Below are 14,600 nucleotides of genomic sequence, written 5' to 3' on the forward strand. Positions count from 1 at the left end.
TCTATCTGTCTCTCCAACCAATCCACTCGATCTGATAAGATTTGCATCGAACAACATTTATGGCAGATATAATCCGCAGTAACCCTTAAACGCTCTTTAAACTCCCACATCTGTCAAGAAGTACATGTCACTGCAGAGGCCATTTTTGCTCCTTCACTATCTACAGACCCAGAAAATAACACTGTCTTATTCCTGTACAAACACTGCCCCAGGTTAAATTAATAGCTATGGCTTATATTTTAAGTTTAATCAAGAGACTTATCTCCAAAAACATATAATCAAGAAAGAATCCACCAAACTCACTACTGCAGTCTTTCTCTTGGACAGACTTAAAACAACAATTAACTTATCTGATTCTGTGCTATGAACTTCACCCAACAGTTCCTCCAAGATTAGTTATGAATTTCACTGTTTGTTAATTTTCCCAGATGCACTCCTATGTCCAGCGATACACGAATTCAAACAGCAAAGGCGGTAACTGTGCAGGTTTTCTCTCTCTCTCTCTCTCACCTGCACTGTCCTCACCATGTGCTTCCTTTGTCGGCTCTTCTCCCTTTTAAACTGCTGTTATTTTGACTTTTTATTTCCAAAGTTCCAAAACAGTGCAACAGCATATAAACAGTAATTGCTGCTCCTGGAATTCGAGGAAATCACCTCCAACACCTAAAATACCTCAAAAATGGGAGCAGCTCTTACAGCCAGAAATTTTTCCCGTCCTCCATAACTCAGTAGAAAACGAGAGAGGGAAAGAAAAACATAGTAGCAGTCACTGGAGCTTCCAAGAATCACTCTCCCATCAAACCCATTCAGAACCATTCATTTCCTCTTCCCAATCGACATTCTTTCTGGTTGGCTGACTAGCATCTGTTCTTCCTTGATCGGCCTATTCAACATTCAACCTGAGCATGGTAATACCTCAGTGCTGATTCATCAACAGTGTCCTCAGAATAGTAATTAAGTTGAATTATCTGCCAGCCCAGTCCCAACACCAAACCTCTGCCTTTGTTCTCTTTCAAAACAAGCTGTTGTTTATTGGTTAATTCCTAATTTCAACTCACACTTCCAAGCCAAAAAAAGGAGAAAGATAAAAATAGTCAGGATCTCTAACCCTCTAGTTGTCACCCTCTCTTTTTCTTTAAACATAAAGCTCAAAACATCAACCATTGACCATGCCCTTCTTCACCTTTCCCATCCTCTCTTCCATCACTACCTGGTGTCTAGTTTTGACTCTGCAAAGTGATGTGGGTAACAATAATGGAATTATTCTTCAGTTCTCTTTCAGAAGCAGGCTTGACCTACAGCACTACAATCTCCATTGGGAAGCAGGCCCTACTTCCAGCCAACATGGAGATCCAACGTTACGTTGCTGGCACCAAACTGAGCCAGAACAACTATTCAACTAACTCAGCTAATGGCACTCATCCAGAAGTCCAAGTTGCTGTGGCAACATACACATCTTGTAGCCTGGTGATGAATGTTGAAGACTCCAATTTCTTTCCATCACATTGGAGACCAGGAATCTCTCTGACTTTTACCACCTGCCATTGGCCTATGTTGGAAGGATGTCTTGATTAATTATCAATCTGTTTGACCATCTTAAGAATTGATCTTCCTTGGCTATCAATGGGTGGAGTGAAAAACTGGAGCTTCTGGCCTAAATGCACAATGAGATCTCCTTATTAAGGATATCATAGTGAAATCACAATGGGTCAAACTCAGGTGACTAGAAACAGCCATTCCATTAGCAAAATAGTCAATCCTATAGAAGGATGCCATTGAGAAGCCAAAGTTTGAATTCTGGATTAGCTAAACTTATGATAATTGTTTATTGTGTCACCATGCCAACCGGACCAGCCAGTGTGCAAAGTCACAGGCAAGCCTGCAGCGATGACTGCAAAATGGTCTTATCTACACCCTGAACAAATATGCACCAAGGAACATGTTTAATTTGGCTGAGATTAGACAATTTTACCATCTTTGATGAGATTTCTATTTAATGTTTAAAGATGAAACGCGCACTGGTAGATAATGAAGCATGGAATTTCATGCGCTACATTCTGCATCAACATGGTGACACAAAGAAACTACTGTTGTTGTGCCTTTTACTGTACAAGGTAAGGTCATTGTGAAGTGTGAACAAATTGATAAATAAAGACATTTTTCACATATTTATTGTGTCACTGTTTTGATGTGTTCCTTTTGACCTACAACTTGTTTGGAGGCAAATCAGGTTACATAGGGGCTTCTTTGGTTTTTTTTAAAGCTCTGGTTAACACAAAATTTGAGGGTGGACATGCTGGAACTTATTACAAGTTTGCTGGAGATACATAAATATAAATTGCTCTGGTTTGTTAAATGTCTGTAAGTTATTAAAACTTAGCTCCAAAACATTTTTGTGAATCCAATTGAAAAATATTGACAAGAACCTCATAAAGTCATATCTACAGTTACACTAGAGCAGACAATTTTATTGTGGCCAGGTTGATTAAAAGAACTGTTACTTTTAATCTACCCCTATTCCCAACGGCAATTCTTTCTCTCAAATACTTGTTCTCTTAAATAGCAGAGAAATGGAAAACTCTCAAGGACAATTGGCAAACATCACTTTCCTATCAGTCATCAAGGTAATTTGATGTAGTAATGATTGAAGCATATTTCTCCCCAGAATAACTTCAAAGTGCTGTGAATCAAGCTGACAAAAGATCAATGGCTATAAAAAATGCAAATAGCTGTATGTGTGGTACAGACGTTTGAAATAACATTTAAAGTTGGTTTCCTGGCTAGTCACACTAACCAATTTCCCTGCTCAGAACATTAAGACACTGATCTTTAAGAATGACTACGATAGAAAGGAAATCAGAATTAGCAGAGTGGAGAGAATACATTGAATTTGTCACCAACCTTTTATAAACTTGCCAAGTAATATATGTCTGAAACTTAGAATCCCGTGCAATGAGTTATCTCTGACTGAGTGTTATGGGCTGATGCATTTCAATGGCCAGGACTATATACTGAAGGGTGTGTTCAGCCTGGGACAGTGCCTCAGAGGCGTAATAGGGAAAGATCATTATGGTCTATGAGGAGTAAGCAACTAGGCATCTCATAACCTGCATTCTCAACATGAAATGTATATTGGAAAATATTATGAGTACTGAAATTGTACTGAGACACCTCAGAGTGGAAAATGCTCTGTCGATTATACGATTTAATTTGGAATAACTTGAAAGAGTTCAGAAAAGATTTAGAAGGATGTTGGAGAGGCTGAGCTAATATGGAGAGGCTGAATAGGCTGTTTTCCCAGGAGCGTCAGAGTCTATGGGGTGACTTTATAGAGGGTAGCTCATGAGGGGCATGGATAGGATAAATAGACAAGGTTTTTTCCCCGGAGTAGGGAAGTCCAGAATTAGAGGGCATAGGTTGGGGGGATAAGAGGGAAAAAAAATTTAAAAGTGACCTAAGGGGCAACTTTTTCACTGAGAGGAACTGGTAGAGACTGGTAAAATTCCAACATTTAAAAGACATCTGGATGGATATATGAATGCAAAGTGTTTGGAGGGATATAGGCCCAGTGCTGGTAAGTGGGACAAGATTAGGGTGGGATATTTGGTTGGCATAAACGAGTTGGACTGAAGGGTCTGTTTCTGTGCTATACATCTCTGTGAGCATATTTTTGGAGATAAAATCTTGTCAATTGAATTTCATGAGTTTTAGTGGAATGTTCAACTATGGGGAGCATCATAGCATAATAGAAGTCATCTGTTTTGCCCTTGAATCGTGGTATATCTGGAACCTTAAAAGAAAGAATCTTTAAACTGTATTTTGGTCCTCTGGGACAGTTTAGTAGTGCTCTGGTACTCTGCATATAGGCTCATTTGCATCTAAATCTCTGTAAACCTGGCCTTATTTCCATTAAAATACAAACAGAACTTCAGTTCACACATGTTGCATAGGGGGAGGGAGGGAAGAGGAAAGGATGGGGTTCTATGCTCTGCTCCTGGCTAATTAAGACCGTGCCGTGTTACTCATTATCATACAATAGGCGGGTGAAAGCGTTGAGTGACAGCCTGGGCGGTTTAGTGGAACTGTTTAGCTAATATTTCTCGCTGAGACACTCAGGTGAGAAGTGACGCTGGTGAATGTGCGAGAAAGTGTTAAAACTACCAGAGACATGGGAGAGAGAGTTTGAAAGCGGCGGGTGGAGGTGTTAGACTAGGTAAGACAGGTTGTAGGCTTAACAGATATTTCCAAAGCAGTACTTTGCTGGTCTAGCGCAACAAGTGGTAGAGAAGTCTTAAAGGGAGAATTGGTTTCATTTTGTAATTAATGCAAAAATTAAAATACGTCCCTAAAGTTGAAGAACCGGGTAAATTAGAAGGGGGGAGATAATTTGGTGAGTTACAGCAGTAAACAGTGGACTAGATGAGGAGTCCCAGAGCTCAGCCTGTTTGTATTTCGAAATGTTTCATTTAGTTAGCGGAAAGAGGGGTGGGTAGGTTATTTCTACAACTAATGTGCAGCTCCGTACTTCCGAGTGAAATTAGCCGTTGCTCTACTCGACCATGTAAAGTGTTCAGTGCAAGTGCAGTCACAGCGCCGCACATGAGATCCTGGGGAGCTGCACAATTACCTGACTTCTCCCCAGTTTCACTTCTTTCACTGCAACCGCCTTCTGCGTCGTCTTCCAGCCTCGAGTTTTTGGCAAAGGTGTTGGTCATAAAGTAACCTTGCGTGTACTTTTTATCCCCAGTGTCTGCTACCTAGCGATGGAGTGGAAACAGCAGGCGGATCCTGACCACGTCTTGGCATTCAGAGACGCTCAGCGATGGATAGAGGTGAGTTGATAAGTTTCTCCAGATTTGTTTTTAAAAGTATTTTGCACAAATTCAGCAGGTTTTGTTATTGTTTCCTTCTGGCGTGTTATTTTCCAATTGTTCTTGTTCCAAAGTCAGGATCATTTAATACAACTTTGAAGTGTTGACTTCAATTGCTCTGGAGTACTGTTTTTATTAAATAAGTTATTCGTGAGCGCATTTTTGAGTTTTTTATATCCCATAGAGAGGTTTTATTTCGACAGATTTCAGTATTTTCATTGATGTATTTTCCATTCAATGAATGATGGATTAGCACTGTACCCTTAGGCATATGACCGATTCTTGAAAGTCTGTTTATCTCGTTAATCTGGCGACTTGATTTTCCTTATGTCAGAGAGAAGAGGTTTTTAGTGGCTGGATTTGTTTCTGTTTGCAGCAAGCCGCCTTTAATGTAGCTTTGAAGTTGGCACTTTGATAATCGGGTACAGACGGATCTGTGGGATAGATGTACAGTTTGTTGGGTTTGCACTATTGTGAGTTGAAGGAACATCTTTTAAAAATGCATTTATCTTTTGACACGTCTGAAATCTCTTACAAGGGAGGGAGTCAGTGATTGAGGGCAGATACTGTCACCGTCTATCCTTTTGTGGCTCAAATAATCGGGGTTTTTAAAGCTAATGTATTCACCGAGACTTTCGACGAACTTAGTGTTTGCAAGTTACAGAATCTGGATTAGAACTTTGTTAGACCCCTCCTATTATGGGAGTGCTCCTTGCTAATGGAATTTCCAACAAATGACCAAAAGTGGGAACAGGGATTATGAGAGTTGACCCGTTTGGATTGTTTGCTTATTGGGAATGTTGTTCAAGGGAGTAAATGTAAATACAGACTTCAGAAAACATTCAACAAATGTCATGAGGACTATTAAAATGAAAGCGTCTCTGAATTAAGGGCAAATTATTTGAAAGACTGTAGTGTTTACTTGACTTAGTGGCAGAAAGAAAGGGTGCTGACTACATTCTTTTGATTTAAAACAGTTTGCTTTAATGTTCCCTGCGGTAACTTCAGAGGTTGGTAACCCATCACTACGCCACCCTTAATTAACACGTATAGAGGACTGACACCAGTGCAGCTTCCTCAGACTCAGCTTTGAGTGAACAGATGCTCTGATATTCTGGCTTGTTGCAAGGACTGTGAATCTGGCCCAATCAGGGAACTCATTGTATGAGGTCCACTTGGTTGACCTTGTTTAAAATCACTGCATCCCTCCCCCTGTCTGTCTGGGGACTTGGGCATGTTCTTTTACTTGTAGACTCTCCGGGTTTGTTTTTGCGCCAGGTCCGGTTGCACCAACTCTCCATCAGATATGAGAAGTATGTATAGTCTCTTGCACAAGGTGCATCTTGGGGAAAAAAATCATCCTCTTCAAACAGTAAACACATTGAGGCTGCAATGTCACCGTAACCACCTCCAACTCGAGGTTTCTTCACTCAGAGGGGAAGAGCTTGCAGCTTTTATGTGGTCCATGTGTTTGTTCAGGACTGCCTCGCCTACCCCAAACTTTGTTTGTCAAGGGGGAGCTGACCTCATGTGACTGTGCCTCTTAACCATGGAAATGGCCCTATATGGCTTCGGCACCAAACTTTTTTATCTCCTAAAGTAAACTTGCTCTTGTGTAGAAGAGTCTCAGACTCTTTCTCTCCCAACCCCCAACAGTGTTTCAACTTCTAATTATGCGCAATTAGAATGAGAGCCCTGAATTTGACCTGAAGCTCTTGATGGTATGGCCTTATCCTTTTTGAGTAGGCCTTGCAGGGGTTTATAGTCTGTCATTATTTCAAATATATATCCTTATAGGTATTGATGGAACTTCCTCACACCAAAAGGTGATAGACAAGGTTTCCTTGTCTATCTGGGTGTATTGGCAGTCTGCATCAGCCAAGGTCTAGAAAGCATACGCCATTAGGCATTCTCTCCATTGCACATCTGTGAAGCAACACTACCCCGAGACTGTACAGGGAGGCATTGTATGTCAGCACTAGATCGTGCTTGGATCATGGTGTGCCAATACTTAAATTTGATTTATTTATTATCACGTGTACCTCAGTACAGTGAAAAGCTTTGCTTGTGAGCAGTACAGGCACATCATAGTAAGCAAGGACATACAGATCACGGTGAAAAATAACTTAGGCACAGGCATACAGATTACGTTGCATAAGGTGTCCACCAAGGCAAGATCAGTATTTTATTTGAAGTTACAGACTCTATTCTTTAGTCTAATAACAGTCAGAAGGAGCTGTTCCTGAACCTGCTGGTGCATGTGTTCAAGTTTCTGTATCTTCTGCCTAATGGAAGAAGTTGTAGGAGAGCATGACCAGATCGTGATGGGCCTTTGATGTTGGCAGCCTTTCTGCAGCAAAAAGCAGTGTAAATAGAGACCATGGATGGAAGATTGGCTTCCATGATGGTCTGGGGTGTGCACACCACCTTCTGTAGTTTATGGTTCTGGGCAGGATGTTATGCACCAGGACACTGGTTAAATTGGTGAGGGTACTTCATGGACATGCCAAACTTCCTGAGCTGCCTGAGGAAGAAGAGGTGTCATTTTGCCTTTTTGACCATCTCAACTACGTGGGAAGCTTAAAACAGGTTGTCTGTTACCCTCACTTGGGAGAGGATCATCCTTAAACGGTTAGCTGCTGCTTGACTTGCTGAAAGGCTACGTCTTGGCTGCGAGACCATATCCAAGGCTGACTTTTCAACAGCTGATATTTGGCTGCCAGGATGGAGACCAGGTTACGACTGAATTTTCTGTAATAATTGTAAGCCCTGTATGTGAGGGATTGGATATTTATCCAGCTGACAGAGGTTGTTTACTGGTGAACCATACTGTTAAGCTTAACAAGTTACCTGACTGGTGCTGGCCATTCTGTAAATTATACTGGTTTGATGATTCCATCGCTCTCCGGCCTCCTGACTTCTGCCTCTATCTTTGCACGTAAGGCAAATGGCACTAGGTGGGCCTTGCAAAATTGTGGAATTGTTTCCAGGTCAAACTGAGGTGGCCTTGACTTTCCTGAAAAATGCCTGCGTAATTAGGACTTCACTAGGGAATATTATTGGGAATGTTGTTCAAGGGAGTAAATGTAAATACAGACTTCAGAAAACATTCAACAAATGTCATGAGGACTATTAAAATGAAAGCGTCTCTGAATTAAGGGCAAATTATTTGAAAGACTGTAGTGTTTACTTGACTTAGTGGCAGAAAGAAAGGGTGCTGACTACATTCTTTTGATTAAAACAGTTTGCTTTAATGTTCCCTGCGGTAACTTCAGAGGTTGGTAACCCATCACTACAGTTAAAGACTGGTTCTGCAAGCACTGATACAGCTGTTCTAGTTTCAACCTCCATTAGAACCAGGGACCATTTAGCCCCACACTCTGTTGGTTTTGATTTGGATGTTGATGAGCAATGTAGCTGCTCTGAGTCAGATTTGAGGTGGGCTTTCCAAGGTGTGCATTCTCCTGGATACCAGCCTATGAGTTCTCTTTCTTGATTCAGGCCTAGGCACACTCTGTCTTGAGCCTGCGTATCGGCAACATCTGCAATGGCTTGCTGGCCCAGATCCTGAAAGAAATTGTTAGCTTTTTGAGCAAAGCTTGGCTTTGTTTTGGGGTCTTGCTCTGGGCTGACTTAGAGTCCCTCTGTTCAGGACATGTCCTGAGTGAGGCTATGCTCTTGCCTTTACTTGAGTGGTGTCCCCCAAGCTCAGCCAGACTGGCAAGGATGTCCACTTCTATCAAAATACATTGTAACTTGTATGCTCCATTTGTTGCACTTTGTAATGACAAAGCCTGGTGTAGTGCCTATTTGAAGGCTTCAGCTAGTTAGTGCTTTTGTATGGTTACATTATTAACCCCATGTACTAAACAAACAGTCTCTTAGAATCTCACTAAGGGTTAAACCAAAGTCACATGCCTTTGCCAGTTGCTTTAACCTTGTCAAAAATCCCAATATGGATTCCCCTGGTTCTCAAAGTTCCAAGTAAGACCAATATAATCTCAGAATTAGAGACTTGGGGATGTAATATTCCTTTAATTAAATTTTGTCAACTTTTGAAAGGTTTTAATATCTGGTACCTCAAGAAATATCAGGCTCCTAATATCTGGGGAAAAAAAACTGTGGGTCCCACATTCTATCAGGAGAATTGCTCATTGCTTTTCATCTCCCAAATGTGATTTGTCCAGAAAAAATAACACATTTGTTCCACATAGTGGGCCCAGTTTTCAGGATTGAACAAATCGTCAGGTTTCTAAAATAATGGCATGTTGGCAGAAATGCTTATTCCAACTCAAAGACAACTGCGAGTGAATTTCTTCAGTGGCATTTTTTTTCTCATCACTGAAATAACTGCACAGAGGCAGAATATCCTGTCATCAAGTCACCCTTACTTACCTGTATATAGTACTTGACCACTGTGGCTTCCTCAGAGCCAGCTCTGAGTGAACAGACCTGCTGATACTCTGCTTTTTGTTCTTTTCTCTCTCTCTGACAACAGGTCAGGCAGCACCTGAGAAGCAGGAAAATCGACATTTCGGCCAAAAGCCCTTAATTGGGGATGAAGGGCTTTTGCCCGACGCATCGATTTTCCTGCTCCTCGGATGCTGCCTGACTCTGAAATTTTCAAACAATACATCTGTGCCTTCACTAGGACCCCTTACTTCCATCTCCATAACATTGTCTGATGCTGCTTCTACCTTAGCACATGCTGTAGCCCACATCCCTATCTTTGTTCAGTCTTGAGTGGATATTCCAACCCACTGCCTGGCTTTTGCACTGTGTCCTCTATTAATCTTGAGGTGATTGCAAACCCTATCTATATTCTAACTTGCATCGTCTTGTTTGTCAGTCCACCTCATACTTGATAACGTTAATGGCTACTGATGAAGTAATGTCTACTTTTACAACTCTCCTCTTTCCAAGGCTTGCCCGTCTGACCTCTCTAACCTCCTCGAGCACAACAACCCTTCCAGAAACCTGCCCTCAGTTATCAAAGCTAGAACTGTAGATTCTGTTGTGTTAAATTTGGCTCTGCCTTCATCTTTAGGGCCCAAGGTTTTATAAAATATGTCAAAACTCTTCCTCCTCCCCCCCCCCCCCCTTTTTTTTTTGTGTGATTTTTGTTTCTACCTTCCAGACTGTAAGGACCTTTTGACCAAGCTTTTGGTCATCAGCCCTAATAACTCTTTATGTGAATTGTTGTCACATTATTTTTCTGATAGTTAATGGTAGCCTCACGTTTTAAAGTTCAATGTGCTACATAAATTCAAGCTGGTGTGGTTATTGCCTGAAATTTTGAGGTGGGAGGAAATGGAATGTAGGGACTGTGTGTGATTCCTCAGGCTCAGAGCAAACTAAATTCAGTCTTTAATAAGAGGCTAGCAGGATCGAGTGTTGATGTTTTGTGTTAATGTTGGGAGTACTTAGGATCTATGGGAGTGAAACTCTCAATTACAGCGTTGATTCTTTGGTTGTCTAGTAGAGGTTATTAATAGCCAAGATGTGGAAGCTTCAACATCTTATAATAAACTATACAAAATGATAAGACTTTGAATTAGTGTGGGTTATTTTTTTGGTATAAATCCTTCTTTACTGACTTTTGTGTAATTACAGCATCTTTTAAAAACACTTATACCATTTACAGTTTTCTTTTTTTAATTTAAGACCAATTGCGGTGCCCTTTAGTTACAAATCTTGGAACTGTATTAATTCAGTTGTTTGAATGCCTTCTAGGGATGTGAGCATTGTTGGCTAGGCCATTAGTTATTGCCTTTTCTTAATTGTCCAAAGGCCATTAAAGGTCAACCACGTTGCTGAGCGTTTGGGGTGCATGTAGGTCAGACCAGGTGCAGATAGCAAATTTCCATCCTTTAGTGAATTAAATGGGTTTTTAAGACAATGACCAGTGGTCATGGGATTGCCACAAGACTAGCATTTCAATTGTCCTAGAGTTGGTGGTGAATCACCACCTTGAACTACTGCAATGTGCACCCACAGTGTTGGTATTGGAAGGGGTGAATGTTTAAGGTGGTGGATGGGGTGTGGCTGAAGGAGACTTTTTTTTTGTAAATGGTGTTAGGTTTTTGTGCTATTAGAACTACAATCCAGGCAAGTGGGGAATATATCATTGCACTCCTGACCTGGTGCTTTTGTAGAGGAACAGGCTTTGAGGGGTGCCGAGGTGAGGTACTTGACGCAGAATTCCCTGCCTGACCTGCTCTGGTAGGTATTGTTTATATGGCTAGTCTGGTTTGGTTCTAGTCAGAGGTAACCACAATCATCATGATTGACCCTTGATTCAAGGATGATGGTCACTTGGAGTTACAGATTTCTGCTGTGGTGCTTCGTGACTGAATAGCTTAATCCTTGACCCATGGATCTTTGGAGGTAGTGGGATCCAGAATGCAGAATTTTATTCCTTTTCTTCCTCCCCTACTGTTACCTTGGCCTCATCAATTAATTGTTCAGAGACATTTTCAACAATTTGTAACATCTTTCAATCATTGTTGTCAACGCTGCTACTTTCAAAGTGAGCTTTAGTGTCTTTTGTTGTTGTTTCTTTGGCGTCCTTCTGGAAGGTCAACCCATATGGAAGTTGGAACAGAACATTTACAGTAACTCAGATACTGTATTCAGTCCATTGCTGCTAATTGTGCAAGAATTTGTCTGAATGCTTGTAAAGCTGGCTTGAAGAAAGAAGGGAGTGATTGTTCAACATTATGCCCATTAACACCGGAGAACGTGGTGTTGATCTTAGACTTTCTCCAGTGTTCTGTGTGTTATTGATGCATGGTCCAATCACACTGCAGAAGCTTGCGTTGACAACAATTGTTCTGTGTGCAAGGCAGACTAGAGCAATCTTGTGGTCATGTCATGGAGCTGCACATCACTGAGTAGAAATGCCACAATGTGAATGGAGTTAGAACACACAAGAACATTAGACATTCTGGAAGCAGACTGGCTGCTGCTTCTGTTTTAGCCTATATATTATCCCCTGCTGTGCCTTTACCAGGATTGCACCTCATTTTCGAGTGGGCATGGTGCTGCAGCTGCAGTATTATCCCATGCTACTCATTGAACCAACATTAGTCTTTGGCTTGATGAATTGGGCAGAATGAGGCTAATGCTGAAGTTACAGCCTGCAGTTAACTTGTTCTGAATTTATTGTGCCACACAGCACAATGAGGAGTAGTCTTCAGTCTAGAGAAGGGACTTTGATCGCTGCACAGTATGGAGACACTGATTTTTGTCATCGATAGATGCATCTGTTTTGGGTGGATTGGTAAGGGTGAAGTTATGTACGTTTTCCCCTTGTTTTTGTTCTGTCACTATCTGTTGCAGGTGGAATCTAGCAGGATAGCACTTAATGATTCCTAATCCTGAGCCACTAATGTGGCCAGCTGAGCATAGAAATTTCTCATCCAGGCTATGTTGGCTGTCCTTGCTACCTTCAATGCTGCTTCCACATATGGTAAACATTTGAATACCGATTTATCACCAGATAGTGGTAAGGTCCTTTTTTCGAGTCTATCCAAGCTGTAAGTAATTTCAAAAGACACACTTTCTTCAAGGAGATAACTCAAGCTAAGGCATTTGATTGTAGTTAAGGAAAGGTGCTTGCTGCTACCTCCACAGTCCTGGCTGATTTCAACAAGATAGCGGTAGTGGAAGGCCGCACTGTTTCTCTGCTTCACTCTTTGCAGTCCATTAGGCAAGGCAAGGACAGGATATTGGCCTCTATTTTCTCAACCAGAACGACGATTAAAGTTGTGTTAGCCTTATTCTGCACTGCATTGTTAATCAACTGAGTAGGCGCCTTGAGAGGATGGTGGTTGGTAACCACATGATTTTCTTTCATGTGTTTGACCTATTGCTACAAAGTCTCATGGGGCTGAGAGGCAAATGTAGTGACCTTTTCAGGAACACTTCCCCCTTGATTATTTGTGACCTGCAACCTCTGGTGGGTCTGCCCTGCCTGTGAGACAGCACATACCCAGGGATGATGATTGAGTGACCTGGGATTTTGATGGACAGGTAGTGTTCTAAAAATCAGACTGATTTTTCTCATCTTTGGCAAATCTCTCTCAATTTTGATGTAAGTATCCAGATGTTGGTGAGAACCAACGCAGCATGGGTCAATAGCAATGGATAGATCTGGCATGTGTCTAAGTCAGTGCTGGTAGACAATTAATTTTCTTGTACGTTTTCTCGTAGTTTGACTGGCTTGCTTTGTTCAGAGAGCAGTTAAGAATCACATGTCTTTGGATTATTAATGTAGTAACATTACTACTAAGCTGACATTCTTGTAATTATGTACCAATACAATTGTAAGGTATATTTTTGTATGTATTAAAGTGAAAATGTACATACTTTTTCTTCATTCCTTTGTGGCATATGTGCATCACTGAGGCCACTGTTTGTTGCCTGTCCTTCATTGTGTTATGGTTAGTTCGGTTATTTCAGAGGGCAGTAAAGATCAATTGAATTGTGAGTCTGTAGTCAGATATAAACCAGATGGGGTGAGGATGTTAGATCTAATCCCCTAAAGGACATTAATGAGATTTTACAGCAATCAATAACAATTGGCAGGGTGACTATTCGAGGGGGAAGGAAACTTTTCAATTCCAGATTTAGTCACTAAACTTAAATTTCACTACCTGCTATGGTGGGTGTTGAACCTATATCCCTGAAGCATTATGTCGATCTCTGGATTATTTGTCCAGTGACAAGACTGCGATGCTCCCATCTCCTCTGTCATGGCCATCTGTTCTGTATTGAATTGTTTGTAGATTGCACATTTATTTTTCCTCTTCAAGCATTTGAAGAGAAAGACATATAGTCTCAGATCCACTAATTCTGTCAAATGAATGATGAGTAAAGATAATTTGATCGTTTGCATCAGACCTTATGGTGAAAAAAGTAATAGCAGCTATTACTTTTTTCACCATGAGTTGACAGTCTCTCAATTGTTTGATACTCTGACATGCATGGAATGAGATTGTGATGCTGTTAGTGTTGCATGTGTTCCCCCCTCCATATACCATATTATCTGCATGACATAATTTAAAACAAAATTTGGTTAGGAACAGTGAAGGCTAATTGAGGAAAATATTTCAAAATTTTGTGTGCTTACACCCAACAGGTGTGAGTGGGGAAGGTTGAAACATGTAAAGAGGAACGGTTACTGTTCAAGCTTTAGCAGACATAAATGACATTTGGAACAATAACTAAATCAGTCCTCAAATTGTTCTGTCATTGAGCGAATGCATTTAGTCAATCTGGTGGGAAGCACAGCAATTTGGATCAGGCATGTTATACACTCCAGCAACATGTCTGTGCCTTGAGGGATGATGTTGAATATGTAGACTCGACCACCTGGTAAGAGGAATTGGGGAACTGACATACAGCTAAGACCAGGGATTTGGATTATCTCCCGTCCTCTGATTATTGCCTGTTTGTTAATCTGCCTAATTTATTTCACAAGGAGGTCATTCCGAAAATACCAATGGGGATTTGGAAATTGAGGTAACAGGATGTTAGCTGGGTCCTGAGCATTGCCCAAGTATCACAGATGGTCTGAACAATGTCTTCACAACCCTAAGCTGAATATCTGGCCAGTATCAATGGCGATGGACATAAAGGAAAGGGCACTGCTCCTGTATTGACCACCTTGAGCTGAGGCCAGTAGGGGAGAGACTTAATACTTTTACACTGTAAAATATGGGAAAA

General features: G+C 41.2%; 1 protein-coding gene across 6 annotated transcripts in view; it reads left to right on the forward strand.

The window, feature by feature from the left end:
• The first annotated feature begins 4,131 nt into the window (after nucleotides 1-4,131).
• LOC132816395 (LIM domain only protein 7-like) overlaps nucleotides 4,132-14,600 on the forward strand; it is a 238,405-nt gene continuing 227,936 nt past the window's right edge. For 5 of the 6 annotated variants that reach the window (XM_060825906.1, XM_060825903.1, XM_060825905.1 and 2 more), the window contains exon 1: nucleotides 4,748-4,832. In XM_060825906.1, the coding sequence (XP_060681889.1) occupies nucleotides 4,764-4,832 (69 nt within the window). In that variant the 5' untranslated portion in view covers nucleotides 4,748-4,763. Of the gene's footprint in view, nucleotides 4,214-4,747; nucleotides 4,833-14,600 lie in introns of those variants that run through there. The other variant, XM_060825901.1, reaches the window with a different exon arrangement.

This window comes from Hemiscyllium ocellatum, chromosome 6, assembly GCF_020745735.1.
Source record: "Hemiscyllium ocellatum isolate sHemOce1 chromosome 6, sHemOce1.pat.X.cur, whole genome shotgun sequence".
Lineage (NCBI taxonomy): Eukaryota > Metazoa > Chordata > Chondrichthyes > Orectolobiformes > Hemiscylliidae > Hemiscyllium > Hemiscyllium ocellatum.